This window comes from Poromitra crassiceps (assembly GCF_964638095.1).
Source record: "Poromitra crassiceps genome assembly, chromosome: 2".
Classification (NCBI taxonomy): Eukaryota; Metazoa; Chordata; class Actinopteri; order Beryciformes; family Melamphaidae; genus Poromitra; species Poromitra crassiceps.
Genome location: NC_139624.1, coordinates 15047048 through 15063098, shown reverse-complemented (window position 1 = coordinate 15063098; position 16051 = coordinate 15047048). Strand labels below are relative to the sequence as shown.

The 16051-nt window shown below is 47.8% G+C and overlaps 1 protein-coding gene across 1 annotated transcript; it reads right to left on the bottom strand.

Moving 5' to 3' along the window:
- Positions 1 to 213: 213 nt before the first annotated feature.
- On the bottom strand, positions 214 to 15697 carry xrcc2 (X-ray repair complementing defective repair in Chinese hamster cells 2). Its single transcript, XM_083632295.1, has 6 exons — positions 15505 to 15697; positions 10417 to 10498; positions 8158 to 8193; positions 7479 to 7628; positions 4766 to 5042; positions 214 to 1510 (listed from the first exon to the last, which is right to left on the bottom strand). The coding sequence occupies exons 1-6, from the start codon at positions 15523 to 15525 to the stop codon at positions 1168 to 1170; spliced, it is 909 nt and encodes a 302-aa protein (XP_083488421.1). The 5' UTR covers positions 15526 to 15697; the 3' UTR covers positions 214 to 1167.
- Between the last annotated feature and the right edge of the window lie 354 nt (positions 15698 to 16051).

Below are 16051 nucleotides of genomic sequence, written 5' to 3'. Positions count from 1 at the left end.
TGAGAGATTTGTGATCATTGGACAATATTGCGATTTGCTACACTTGCTTGGTTATCAAGTAAAATTCACAGATTACTGCTGATTTTCAAATGTGTATTTCTCAACTCAAACATACAAACATAGATTAGCATAACAATACAAACATGAAAAAATGTGTACAATACTGTTTTCATTGCCAGTAAATACAGTTGCACATTTTGTATTTAATTAAATTGCAGCCTGTTGCGATTATAGAATTGCACAGGCTGACATTGCGATTGCAATTCGATAAGGAGAATAAAACTAGAACACAAATGGAAACAAAATGGCATCTCTCGGGTCGGGATAAACTCTTTTATTGAGCTCTTCTGCAAAGTGCATTAACATTTTAATAAAAAAGAAGATTTAAGTACTTTTTAAATATACAGAAACAGACCATCCCTAACCAGGGAGTTGGACATGAAACAAGACCAACGTCACATCCAACCAGACACATTGGACTATCGAGACAGCTTAACTTCCAGTCACTTCCTGTATCTGTGTCACATGGGTTTCGCCACTGCCACGCCCCCATAGTAGATTAGCACCAATCTAGTCCAGAGTCCATTGGAGTCAATGGGAGAAGTGAACGTGATCTCAGATGATGACAGATTCTTTCGCCCCCATAGTCATCAAAGTAAATATTCAGCCCATTTTCCACAAGCCACATCCTCTGAACATTAACACTGACACCAAAATGGCATTTTTCAGACACACAGATCAGGAGAAAATTAACTTTCTTCGAGACCTGTCTCTGTCTCAGCAACACACTCTCGTGAGATTTGGCAACAGCAGCTAACGTTAGCAGGTAGCGATTAGCTAAAGCTACATGTGAACTTCGTAGATGTAATAATAGCTAAATCCGGTGGTTGGATTTCTTTTTCTATCAGCGGATATCTTAGTGACAACTAGATTGAGCTAAAAAGGGCAGTTTTGTGTTTATATGTGTGGAGTTTTGGGAACTCGCGATCTCTCTAGCTCAAGTCAGCTTGCTAGGTCAGCACAACACTTCAAGGGGAGAGGTGACTACGACCATTTATTCATCCATTCATCTCTGCTGATCCAACCAACAAACCCAACCGAGCTAAAAAAAAAACACGTTACATCTCCATTTTGGAAAAGGATTAATAGCAGAAAGATTGTGAGTTCTCAGAGAAACTCCACTCCTCCGTCCGTCACACAGAAGGAGCTGCTCCTGTGATCCTTCGTCTTGGAGGAGGAGGAGGAAGAGGAGGAGGAGGAGGTGCAGTGCACGGTGAAGACCTGTCGTCTCCTGGGCTCGGCGCCGGCAGCCATGTTGTCTCCAGCCCGGGAGCACAGCAGCCTGTGGTTCACCAGGCCTTGCCACGGGCGACAGAGGTACGGCCGCTCGCACCCTGAGGAGGAGGGGGTGTGGTCTGATGAGGAGGGGGTGTGGTCTGATGAGGGGGCGTTGCCTCTGTAGCTCCTCCTGATGGCATGGCACGTGGCGAACACGGTGATCTTGTAATCTCTGCAGGAGGAACCACACGTGATGCTTCACTTACTGACTGATTAACTGTTTAACCGACTACTTTATAAACAACTTGTTTACTGTTTGACTGCTTTCTAAACAACTCGTTTACTGAACTGTATCCAATAGACCCTTTTCACGGGGGCCATTTTGTGTCGAAAAGGCAGAATAAACACAGGTGCAAGCAAAACACTAATGAGGGTTTCCAAATTCCAATCATTGAAGTTTGAAACCCTCGTTAGTGTTTTGCTTGCACCTGTGTTTACCCTGCCTTTTCGACACAAAATGGCCCCCGTGAGAAGGGTCTATTCCAGCCACTTGGACACTCTGGTAATAGACCATTTTCACAGCAGCCATTTTGTGTCTCACGCGGCAGGGTAAACACAGGTGTAAACAATAACTTTAATGATGGTTTCCTAGCCTGGGTAAACCCAGCCTCCACGTACGCTACAGACACAGTCTGTGGCGTGGTAAACCCAGCCTCCACGTACGCTACAGACACAGTCTGTGACGTCACGCTGAAGCTGGGTTCACCCAGGCTAATATGGTTTCCAACTTCCATTCCATTTAGGTGTATTTACCATGCCTTGAGACAGAAAATGCTGCTGTGAATTGCTAGTGTTTATCGTCATTTTTATACAGAGTTCCCAACGGAAAACTAAGTGACATAAATTCACACACATTTCAAAAGCTAGGTATTAAATTGAATAAATATCTACACACATTTAAGCATATAAGACATTAAGTTAGAAACAGTTACTTCATGTCGAAAATCAGTATTGGCTGATAAATGGAAAAATAAGAGTTTTGAGTATATAGCCTGCACTTGTTACAAGTGTAACATTGATGGTATAGAAAGGGTTAATAAATGGTTCGAGTAGTTGAATGGAGATCCAATCCAAAGTCCCTCCCCTTCCACTCGGGGCCTATACGAACCAGCGTCGCAAAAAATATGAATGGTGGTGAACGGTGAACGGCGAGAGACAATAATTGTTTTGATCCTGTTTGAATTGTGCCATGAGGTACACATATGATGTTTGTCAATTTAAAAAATAATGTACAATACACCCAACCAGCCGCATAAGTGACGTCTCTCCTGCCAGGTCATAGACCAGAACAGCACATCCGGGTAATTTGCAAAACTTGAAGGCTGCGCCCCTTTTTAGGGGATAACACAAGCCACTCGCGTTGACTTCAATGTAAAATAGCAGTACCCAAAACATCTATAGAAAAATAACAGAATTAATTTCCTTTATAAATGACCCAAAGACACCATGACATGACAATATATTTCAACTCGGCCGGCCATAGAATGCGCAAGATACATCGACACGAGGTACTTGCCTTATATGAACGCTGTATCCAGTTTCCACCAGGTTACATGCATCGTCCACATTGACGGTGTCACGCCTACCCTATCGCAGACCAGTTTTTTGTTTTTTTTATTGTTAGTGAAACTATAACAACACAGCAACTCTTCGGCATATCTCTATCAAATTAAACCGTTTTAAATAGTTTGTTTGAAGTGGTTTCGGCTTCTTGTACCGTTGTTTACTATGGTGGGTTTCCCCTAAAAAGGGGCGCGGCCTTGGAGCTGGGCGCTTGAAGACGCGACGCAGTTCTGGTCTATGTTCAAGGTTCAAAGTTCAAGGTTTTTCTTGTCACATACAGCATCACAGTAGTAATGAGCAGTGAGCAGCTTTTTGTCTGAAGAGACATTACGAGACGAAGCATCATTCATACCAGCGATTGTCCGGCAGTGAACAGGTGGATAAAGTGAAACAGAACCTATTGATTTAAGCTAATATGGCGCTGGGAAAAAATCCTTCAGATTTTTCAGATTTTTTTTAATCACGCATCTGATGCGAGAAGCAGCCGGCCCCATGATCTCATCTGGACCCCATTTCAAAAAGGTTTGGACACACCTGCGTTAAGGTCAAAATGATATTAAACTTTAAAACAGACAGATGGAGGTTGATGAGAAACCTCAGTGAAAACAGTACAGGATGAAATATATTGTGATAGTGATTTTTTTGGGTCATAGCTGTTCAGAATTGGATAACCTAATGCCAATTAGTTTGCCGACTGGTTTATCCGCTAGTTCAACGTGCCCAAACGTTTTCGACTGATGGCTCTCTTGAAAATATCGAAAAGGTTCATGGCCCACACCCGACCGCAAACAGTACAGAGGTCAAATAATGCATTATTATAAATAATGCATTCTCACAGCACGTTTAATTTGAATTATAAAAGATAAAGTCCATCCGCAGCACACAGAAACCAGAAACTAAAAGAAAGTGCGGGGCTGTCTGCAATAGGCTAATTAACAAATAATTGATTACAAATTAAATAAATAACGGCAGCATTCAACAATGGAGAAAAGCATTGTCATACATAATAATTATTATTATTTGGGGGAAAAAAATCACGAAAATCATAAAGTTTTGCAAATGAACTAGTGGCCTAATTTGCAATACCTTCGAGGCCCAGAGGCTAACAGGCTCGTTTGAGGTGACTGCTGCCTCGCCTGGAAAGCAGACGAGTGCAGTCAGGCAAGCCGAACGCTCGTCAGCCCATCAACTGACGATTGATGATAATATATTTGCACATGCGCACGTAACTCCCCCCCCCCCCCCCCTCCCCCACACACACACAAAATAAAATAAATAAATAAAAGCTTGCAGCCTGCCAGCGTGTTGCGAGGTGTTTGGAGCTTCCTCCATGGTTTGGATGTGTGTGTATTTATTTGTGCTTTTATAACATAATTGCTGTGAAACTATCAGTAAAACAAAACTTTTAATCCCTGCATTTCAGCCTACTGCGGCACTTTGCTCCAAATCTGCGCCCGCCTCGCTGTCACGAGAGTCCCGTGGTTCACGCAGTCGGGCAGGCGGAGCAAGTTGGACAACTTTTCTAACCATCATGCAACGGGGCAAGCAAGTCGCTGGTCGAATCTGCGCAGAGCCTGCTCATCTCAAACGAGCCTAATGGCTGGGCTAATTGATTGACTCAGAGATGAATGGACTATAGAAATAACTCATTCCATGGCTCCGCCAACAGTAGGAAATGGTACTCTACCGGTCTCCAAAATGGCAGCTTGTGATTGGCTGTCTGTCAACTTCATTAGCTAGGCCAGTCTCCTAAGGGGGGCGTGGCAGTGGCGAAACAGATACAGGAAGTGACTGGAAGTTGAGCTGTCTCTATAGTCCAATGTCTCTGATTGATTGACTGATTGGTTGGTCGATTGACAGCTACCTCAGCAGTCGCCCCAGCAGCTCTGAGCACTTGCTGAGCTTCTCCTCCTGCTTGGCAGTGCTGGCCCCACCCTCGCAGCGGTCCGGCCAATAGAAGGCGGAGATGCTGTCGATGAGGAGCAGCGATAGGCTGGGCCGCGACGCGAAGGAGGTCTCCAGGAAGTGCAGCGTGAGGAGCAGCTGGGAGGAGGAGGAGCAATGAACCACCAGGAGGCGGGACAGACATGAACCAAGCTCCACCTCCTCTGAACCGCCCAACGACGTGCTGGTGGAGAGAGCTAGAGAGAGGGAGAGACAGAGTGAGACTTAAAAAGGGTTTTGGGCGACCAGACCACAGATGATTTCTGGCCTGGGTGTGCATTTACAACCCCGCCCTCTGGTGGCCAGGTTGGAGGTCAGATCTGTGGTAGTCTGACTGTCTGATTGTATAGAAGTGAATGAGAAAATGACCCTACTTCTCACTTGATTTATGAGCTCAGTAAACACTTTCCTAATGAGTTGATGGTCTCAATCTCTAGTTTCAAGTCTTCATCAACACAGCCTGATGATGTTCATTTTGTAAATGGCAGGCGCCGCCTGCTATTGGTCCGTGATCGGCGAGCTGCGCAATCACTGGACAGGCGACCTGTCAATCACACCCTAGTCTGACTTGATGGAAGCAGGCTGCGGGTATAAGCTCTGCCACTCATTTCAGTCGGCAGCAGAAGAAAATCCCTTTCCGCTCCCTGCGAGCTCTGCCATTGGCTCCGACTAACCGGCTGCGACCATTCATGGATTTCCTTTCCGCTCCCTGCGTGTCGAATCTGTCGATCTCAAATGCCTCCGCCGCTGTGAAACAACAACAACAACAACAACAACAACAACAACAACGATAGCTCGTTGCTACACGCTGAAAATGGCAGGTTTTAACGATTTGGATTGTGCAATAAAGCAGGCCTGCTTGGTACTTTGGGTGGATGGTTGTAAAGATAACAGAGCCTTTTTCCCCCCTGCTAGCTCAGAGTGAGAGTAACAGCAGCCAGACTCTCTCCTGCGCTGGTACCGCTAGCTCAGAGTGAGAGTAACAGCAGCCAGACTCTCTCCTGCGCTGGTACCGCTAGCTCAGAGTGAGAGTAACAGCAGCCAGACTCTCTCCTGCGCTGGTACCGCTAGCTCAGAGTGAGAGTAACAGCAGCCAGACTCTCTCCTGCGCTGGTACCGCTAGCTCAGAGTGAGAGTAACAGCAGCCAGACTCTCTCCTGCGCTGGTACTGCTCAGAGTGAGAGTAACAGCAGCCAGACTCTCTCCTGCGCTGGTACCGCTAGCTCAGAGTGAGAGTAACAGCAGCCAGACTCTCTCCTGCGCTGGTACTGCTCAGAGTGAGAGTAACAGCAGCCAGACTCTCTCCTGCGCTGGTACCGCTAGCTCAGAGTGAGAGTAACAGCAGCCAGACTCTCTCCTGCGCTGGTACCGCTAGCTCAGAGTGAGAGTAACAGCAGCCAGACTCTCTCCTGCGCTGGTACCGCGCGAAACAGAGAGAGTCTGGCAAGCGAGACTAATCACACCGGCTCATTTCCACCACATGGTGCTGCATCGTACGGCTCGTCTCAACTCGGCTTTACTCGCCTCGACCTGAAGTAGTGTCTGCTTCCAGCGCAAGTAGTACTCGCTCAATCTGCCCTCCGCCCACAACTGGTCGTCATAGCGACACCGCATACCTGCCGCCCTGCGCCTGTAACGTTAAAATTAAATCCCTACATGGAGATTTTAACAAACTGTAAATGGAAAATGAATGGCGGATGAAATCCCTTGGTTGTATGTTGAATGCAGGAGAGGACGTGACTTTAGCCGGCATGACTTTGCTGCTGTAGTAGTCAGTAGTCACAGCGACCATAACATGGAAATAGGCTATAAAGAGAACGGGGCCGTACACGTTTGTAACGTTAAAGTTAAATCCCTACACGGAACTTTTAAACTAGCTACTTTTAAACTGGTTATGAAACACTGGTGCCTCTATATAAGCGAAAAAGACAAATATGCGCACGTCCAAAAAACGTACAGGTGCTGGACAAAAGGTAACTATAACAAAAAGATAAAGTCCGCACACTGAGGCTCCATCAATGCTTTTTTATTTGCAACGTTTCGATCTTCACAGGATCTAATGAAAAAGCATTGATGGAGCCTCAGTGTGCGGACTTTGCCTCTATATAAGCGCCACTAAACTGGTATCCAGCATTGACAGTATCCAGAGACACAGTAAACATGATTCTGCCTGACCAATCAGTCGTCTGCAGTGTTTTCACGTCACCGTATGGTACCAGGTCCACAGCCCTGGAACCTCGACAGAGGCGGTACTAGAAAAGTACAGTAAGACTCAACCCGGGTTTCCCCCGGTTTTTGACCGGAGGAAAGCTACAAAAAAGTGAGTCGAGCCGCGCGGAGCAGCGCCAATATCAGCGGTGGAAATGGGCCAATAGTCTGCTTTATCGTCTATTCTTTTTGCACTCAGACTGTATAAACAGGTGAGTTATCAGTTGTCATGAACAACAGGTAAATTATCTCTAGAGACCAAAAGCATCTTTTTTGAACCAGGCTGTAAAGATGTTTATTTCTGCTGTAAAGTTGGGCTTATGGTGAATGTCTCGCTCTTGCAGTTTCAAGTGGCTATTCGAGGAACCTTTGTTTTTGGCACTTCCGTGTTGGCTTATGTGTCTCAGGTTGGGGCTGGGTGTTACCTGCGCTGAGCCGGTGCTCCAGGATGGAGACCAGCCTCAGGACGTCCAGGCTGAAGTCTGTGTCCACATAGACCACGCCCACCTCCAGCCCGCCGCACGCCACGGGTAGCACGCAGCCAATCAGCACATGGTACAACAGCTCTGTCTTCCCTAATACACACACACACACACACACACACAGACACCCACACACATGCATGCACACACACACACACACACGGACGCATGCAGACACACGCGCACACACGCACACACACACACACAGAAACACACGCAGGCATGCACACAGACAGACAGGGATGCACACACACCCACATGTACAGACACACACAAATGCACACACATACACACGCACGCATGCAAACGTGCACATGCATGCATGCACACACACACACACACACACACACACACTACTTGAGCGGCTTGGTTCTAGAATAGGGAAACATGCACTTTGTAACGGTTATTATGAGCAGAATCTTCAGTGACTCTTTTATCTTCTATTTTGACTTGAATAGATTTAGCAGTTTGTGTCTTCTGTTCATATGAATCTGATCTTTTTTTTATCCGTCTTCTATTGATGAAAAGCACTTTGAGCTGCAGGCTGTGTAAAGCGGGTGTGACATGTGCTATACAAATAAAGGTTATTATGATGATTATTGTTATTGATATTATTATTTACCTGTTCCCTCCAAACCATACAGCTCAACCACCTCACCTGAGAGAGCGAGAGAGAGGGAGTGAGAGAGAGAGAGACAGAGAGAGGGAGTGAGAGAGACAGAGAGAGAGAGACAGGGAGAGAGACAGATGCAAAGTGCAGAAGTTAACAATGTGATAGAAACAGGAAGCAGAGGTTAACGATGTGATAGAAACAGGAAGCAGAGGTTAACAATGTGATAGAAACAGGAAGCAGAGGTTAATGATGTGATAGAAACAGGAAGCAGAGGTTAACAATGTGATAGAAACAGGAAGCAGAGGTTAACGATGTGATAGAAACAGGAAGCAGAGGTTAACGATGTGATAGAAACAGGAAGCAGAGGTTGTGACAGAAACAGGAAGCAGAGGTTAATGATGTGATAGAAACAGGAAGCAGATGTTAACTATGTGATAGAAACAGGAAGCAGAGGTTAACGATGTGATAGAAACAGGAAGCAGAGGTTAACGATGTGATAGAAACAGGAAGCAGAGGTTAACAATGTGATAGAAACAGGAAGCAGAGGTTAATGATGTGATAGAAACAGGAAGCAGAGGTTAACGATGTGATAGAAACAGGAAGCAGAGGTTAACGATGTGATAGAAACAGGAAGCAGAGGTTGTGACAGAAACAGGAAGCAGAGGTTAATGATGTGATAGAAACAGGAAGCAGATGTTAACTATGTGATAGAAACAGGAAGCAGAGGTTAATGATGTGATAGAAACAGGAAGCAGAGGTTGTGACAGAAACAGGAAGCAGAGGTTAATGATGTGATAGAAACAGGAAGCAGAGGTTAACGATGTGATAGAAACAGGAAGCAGAGGTTAACGATGTGATAGAAACAGGAAGCAGAGGTTAACGATGTGATAGAAACAGGAAGCAGATGTTAACTATGTGATAGAAACAGGAAGCAGAGGTTAACGATGTGATAGAAACAGGAAGCAGAGGTTAATGATGTGATAGAAACAGGAAGCAGATGTTAACGATGTGATAGAAACAGGAAGCAGAGGTTAACGATGTGACAGAAACAGGAAGCAGAGGTTAATGATGTGATAGAAACAGGAAGCAGAGGTTAACGATGTGATAGAAACAGGAAGCAGAGGTTAACGATGTGATAGAAACAGGAAGCAGAGGTTAACGATGTGATAGAAACAGGAAGCAGATGTTAACTATGTGATAGAAACAGGAAGCAGAGGTTAACGATGTGATAGAAACAGGAAGCAGAGGTTAATGATGTGATAGAAACAGGAAGCAGAGGTTAATGATGTGATAGAAACAGGAAGCAGAGGTTAACGATGTGATAGAAACAGGAAGCAGAGGTTAACAATGTGATAGAAACAGGAAGCAGAGGTTAATGATGTGATAGAAACAGGAAGCAGAGGTTAACGATGTGATAGAAACAGGAAGCAGAGGTTAATGATGTGATAGAAACAGGAAGCAGAGGTTAACGATGTGATAGAAACAGGAAGCAGAGGTTAATGATGTGATAGAAACAGGAAGCAGAGGTTAACGATGTGATAGAAACAGGAAGCAGATGTTAACTATGTGATAGAAACAGGAAGCAGAGGTTGTGATAGAAACAGGAAGCAGAGGTAACGATGTGATAGAAACAGGAAGCAGATGTTAACTATGTGATAGAAACAGGAAGCAGAGGTTAACGATGTGATAGAAACAGGAAGCAGAGGTTAACAATGTGATAGAAACAGGAAGCAGAGGTTAATGATGTGATAGAAACAGGAAGCAGAGGTTAACGATGTGATAGAAACAGGAAGCAGAGGTTAATGATGTGATAGAAACAGGAAGCAGAGGTTAACGATGTGATAGAAACAGGAAGCAGATGTTAACTATGTGATAGAAACAGGAAGCAGAGGTTGTGATAGAAACAGGAAGCAGAGGTTAATGATGTGATAGAAACAGGAAGCAGAGGTTAATGATGTGATAAAACAGGAAGCAGAGGTTAACGATGTGATAGAAACAGGAAGCAGAGGTTAACGATGTGATAGAAACAGGAAGCAGAGGTTAACGATGTGATAGAAACAGGAAGCAGAGGTTAACGATGTGATAGAAACAGGAAGCAGAGGTTAACAATGTGATAGAAACAGGAAGCAGAGGTTAACGATGTGATAGAAACAGGAAGCAGATGTTAACGATGTGATAGAAACAGGAAGCAGAGGTTAACGATGTGATAGAAACAGGAAGCAGAGGTAACGATGATACTGTAGAAACAGGAAGTGGACAGAGCCTCACCTGGCTCTGGTCCTCTGTCTGCAGGAAACAGACGAGGCTCCACCTCCTTCAGGCTGCGCCGCGCCTCCAGCCGTGCAAGCAGCTGCTCGCACACACACACACACACACACACACACACACACACACACACACACACACACACACACACACACACACACACACACACACACACCAAGAACACACTATCTGTAGCTGCTCACACAACAACACACTGTAGTTACTTATTGTCTGTGATACAGTAGCGTGGACCAGCCTGGACCGGACCAGCGGACTACTTCCTGGATAATTATTAGACTTCTGAGCCCAAAGGCAAAAACTCTGAATTGTGAAATTCTGACTGTTTTGCAGAAAACACCTAAAGGACGAATCAGCGTGCATATTGTAAACAAACGGATTGACTATACTTCTGGGTGGAACATGGCGTTGGTTTTTAAACAGCAGTTCATGGTGAAACCATGCCCTCTTTGAACTCTAACTACTCCTTCATACTTTAAGCTAGTCACCAACTCAACTCCTTACTTTAAGCTAGAGACACGATCCATTTAAACGAGTCACCACTCTCAGGGCTCTTTCACCTTAATTCAGCTTTAAGTTATCTTTTGTGCTGTTGAGAAATTGCAGTTTAGGTTTGAGACTTTTTTTCAGCCTTCATAATGGGAGCCCATATGGAGCCAGCCTTGAGTGTGTCTCACTCTAGCAGACTGTACTTCTACTCCTAGACACTACTCCTAAATTCACACATTTTAAAACTGCGGCAGTTCACACAACTTTAACACTACACGTCAACATACTGTAGCGTATCGGTGATACGCCAAAGAACGGAGAGTTGTAGTTGGTACAGGTTCTTTATTCACAGGCTTCTTTAGCTCCTAGCAGCTAGCTTCACACCGCTAGCTCTAGACACAACAACCGGTCTGCTCGCCCGCATGGCACTGACTGGCTTCCGCCCCGGCCGCTGGTCACATATATCCCCTTCCCCCTAGGAACACACCCACACACATCAGTTCCTAGCTGCGATCCAGACACTTAGGTTGCACATCACATTACAGGTAATACTTGGATTACCTGAACACGTTACATACTCCTCACCCAACATTAGCTCAATGCCCACATTGACACCCACAACCCACACATATCCCCCTGTACCAAAACACACCAACACAACATTTTTCCCATCACCACATCAAATTATAATTCCCCAACAACCAGTCTTTTCTTTTCAGCACCCCCGTCATAATGTCCAGTTTTTCATTAGGTACTCCGTAATGTCTAGTTTTCATTATTTCCTTCTTTTTCACACATTCATTTAAATTCAACACAATAGCCCATTCAACAATAACCCCCACATCTCAATTAAACACAAGCCCCCACATTTTCCTTAACTTTTCATTTAAACCCCATTTCCATCCCCCCTTTTACAGCTTCTGTCCCCCCCGAAGCACGCCAGTCCCGCTCAACCCCCAGTGGGGTCAATCCTCTGCAGTGTAAGTCAGCACGGTCCCCCCTCTGTGCCCCACAGTCCTCACACGCATCGCAGTATCCTCGCACATCCTCCTTTTGTTTGCCCCAGTAGAAATGTCCACGGATGCGGGTGAGTGTCTCTTCGGGCCCAAAATGACTGGAACCAGGGCCCTTGTGTGCCCCCTTAAGCGCCAACTCTCGCAGGTAACCGGGTACAACCGCCTGCCTCCCTTTTACCCCGTGCTCTGTTCTCTCCAACAGCCCGTCTTCATCTAGCCGCAGGTCGGAAAACATGTTCCACAGTCCTTTCGTGGCACCGGAAAACATGTGAGTCTCCTTCACAGGGGGCCGGCGTCCGGCCGCCACCCACGCAAGCACCGGACCGATCTCCGCGTCCTCCGCCTGCCTGCGTTTCCACTCACTCACGTCGACATCCTTGATGGTCGCTCTGTCGTCCTCCAGATCCACATCTGGACAGTCCTCCTCCTCGTCTTCCTCCACCTCCTGCACTCGGTCGTCCTCCCGCCCCCCTTCCCCAGGGGACGGCGTGTTCAGGACAGCAGGGGGAACACAACCGGCCTCGCTCTCCACCTCGGCTTTCCGCACAGCAACCGTGGGGGGCGCAGTGCAGTTTCTGGCTAAGTGCCCAGGCGAACGGCAAGTCCAGCAGAGTCTCACCTGTCCGCCGCCTGCACGTCTCTCTTCTCCCGCTGCCCTCCGGTCCCCGACAGCCTTTTGACACTCTCTAGCCAGGTGTCCAATCTCGCCGCATGCCCAGCAGGCTCCCTGCTGACCATGTCGTTGTCCCGCATACCCGGTCCGTCTCCCGGGACCGCTTCTGCACCACCTCGCCACGTGGCCCGGCTCTCCACATGTCCAACACAGTCTCTTTTGCGGCTCCGCGTGGGGCCCGTGCTCAACTGTGACGCGGTATACAGTGATGTTATTGACGTTTGGTTGCTCCCCTGGAGCGGTGGGAGGGTGACCCATCTGGACTACCGGCCCCCCTGCAAACGTCAGTGTGCTCTTCCCTAGGTCTACTGTGCATTGGTTTAGCGTCAAGTAGTCCTCCCCCAAGATACAGGGCCCCGCCATCTCTACTACCCATACCGGAAAGTTCACTGTCTGTCCCCCCACAGTTATCATCACGGACCCCCTTCCCCTCATCGGCATCAACTCACCGGATACTGTCCTCAGCAGCTGGTCCGCTGGCTGCTCCAGAAGCGCTCCCTCTGGCATCATGTTGTAGTTCACCAGCGTTGCCGTACACCCCGTGTCCACCAGGGCGACACAGGGCTTCCCTTGCAGGCGGACCTGAACATGGCAGCCGTTCATCGTGTGCGGCCCGTTCTGCATGTTGACAGCGCCGGCGATGTCGTCTGCTTCGGGGGAAGGCGACGCCCCACCTCCCCGTCTGTACCGCTGGGCCCCCTCCAACGGTGACGTGGCCATAGGGAATATGACGTAGGGGGCCCGTCTCGCCCCTCTTAGACGGGCCCCGCGCCGTTTCCCTGGTTCCACGCTCCTCCGCGGCACTCTCTGGCCCGATGCCCGGGGCGTCCACAGGTCCAGCAGCGCATGGCCCCGGGCCCCCTGGCCCCGGTATTGTCTCGTGGGGTGGGCTGCAGGGTCGCGCTTCGGAGCAGTTGTTCTGTTAACTGGCGCACTGACTCAGATAGCTCTTTCACCATGTTGCCTTGCTCTTTCACCATGTTGCCTTGCTCTGCCAAGGCCGTCTTCCACGCTGGCTCTTCTTGTAGCTGGCTCTCCGCTGCCATTCTCACCACTGGGGCGGCCTCCATTATGCCGCTGCTCTTATCCCAGCCTTCTACTGTCTCTATCTCCAGCGCCAACTCCAGCGCTGCTCCCAGTGTTTTTGGATGTCCCAGCGTTACCTTCTGGCTTAGACCCCGTGGCTCGATGGCCTGGACAAAGTAGCTTAGGGCTAACCCATCCAGCGCCTCCGTCGGTAGCTGGCTGTATGCGCGCCGGCTGAGAGTCTCAATGTCTGTTGCCAGTGCACGCAGCGACTCACCCTGCCGTCTGCGTCTGTTACACAGTTCCGCGGCTACGATGGCCTGCTCTTCACATCGTCCGAAGCGTCTCCGCAGGGCCCCCATCACCACATCCAAGTCCTTTGTATCCGCTATTGCCGACACGCACGCCGTAGCCTCGCCCTCGAGGGACATCACGAGATGGCTGGCTCTCTCCCTTCTCGTCCAGCCATTCCATTCTGCAGCCTCCTCAAACTGCTTGCAGTATGCCTCCCACTCGCCTTTACCGTTGTATTTTGGGACGAGCACGTCCTTCCTGGTTCTGCGGGCGCCATCCCCCGCCGTCGCGTGCCGTGCTTCAGCCTCGTCACTCCCCGCCTGTCTGCCAGCGGGGCCCGGCTCGGCTCCGCTCTCCTCCCGCCCGAGGTTCTCCCTCATCAGTCTGTATTCCTCCTTCATCCGTCTGTATTCCCCCCTATTCTCCGGATACACCGAGGCTTCAGACTCTTCCACCTCCCTTTTCATCTTTAGCCGCTCCATTCCGCACTTTCTCCGTCGTTCCTCCTCACTCTCTCCTCTCCCGGCCGAATCAGAGGCGTTACCGCTTTACTGTCTGACACCAATGTAGCGTATCGGTGATACGCCAAAGAACGGAGAGTTGTAGTTGGTACAGGTTCTTTATTCACAGGCTTCTTTAGCTCCTAGCAGCTAGCTTCACACCGCTAGCTCTAGACACAACAACCGGTCTGCTCGCCCGCATGGCACTGACTGGCTTCCGCCCCGGCCGCTGGTCACATATATCCCCTTCCCCCTAGGAACACACCCACACACATCAGTTCCTAGCTGCGATCCAGACACTTAGGTTGCACATCACATTACAGGTAATACTTGGATTACCTGAACACGTTACAATACATATAGCCTACCTCAGACCCGTTAGCTACTTGCTTTCTAAGGTGACCAGATTTCTGAAATTGAAATCGGGGACACTTCCAGTTCAGCAGTTAATATATCATTAATAATAATAATAATTGATTGGATTTATATAGCGCCTTTCAAGACACTCAAAGCACTTCACATATCAGGGGAGGGAGGGGGAGGGTACTCAACTCATCCACCACCATTAAAATATCCAATATGATTATCTATTAAATAAAAAACGGGGGTTAATTCCAGTTTCATGTATTTTGACCATGGTAAACTGTTAGCTGCTATACTGTCATAAACTGTGGTGCAGGCCGACCAAGACCTTGAGGAACACCATTAGAAAAATTCATGCTGTGATTTGGTATCAAAAACTTTTGACATTTGGAGATTTCTGTAAGATTGTTATTTTTTTGGTGGTGAGCACTTCTGTTCTAGTCTGGTTCATATGGGGCCTGGATACCAGGCTACTTCTGTTGTGGAATGTTTTGTGGTCCTGTCCAGTGTGTCAAAATGCAATCAGTGTACCCGGAAGCACTTTTTGTTGTTGTGATGCCACCACGCTGATTGGCGCAGGCCAGGGTTTCGCATAACTTTACTTTTGACCATTGAACCATACTGTTTTAGCAGCTGCCCATAAACTAACTGTAACCACACACACACACGGTAATGTCCTTTTTGGCAGTTGAGGTCGGATCGTCTTGCTAACCTGCGCGCCGGTTTCTGTCATGTCAGCAGCACTTCATCAGGCTCCGCCCCTTCTGCCCACTCGCTTCACACCGGCTTGGCGGCTTCCGTTATAACGTTTTGCCGTAATGTCCGCAGGTAGCAGATCCTCCTCCTGCGTTCGTTTGGTTTGGGCCTCTGTGGACTCGTGATGTGTGAAGTGCAGTCCCAGGATGGCGAATGCATGTCCCGCTTGGGGGTGGGTGGGGTGACCCGTCAAGTCATCAATAATAACAAACACTTCCGGTTGAGATTTTCACAATAAAACTACCACTGACAGCAACAAATTAAGTGTGGATCATTCTCCCAACAAAAACTGATTTTCAGCTGCTACTTGAAAAGTTTTTACAGTGGAAATGTTGGATGTATATTTTTAATCCCTCCATAAATCATAAAATACTGTCAACAGTCATAAAAAACTAGAAACAAAACCACCTCGCGGTTAACAAGTCAATTGCAGTCTACTACATCCATGTCTGTCCAGACTCATACAAGCACAAATACCTTGAAGACCACAGCGCACTGGCCAT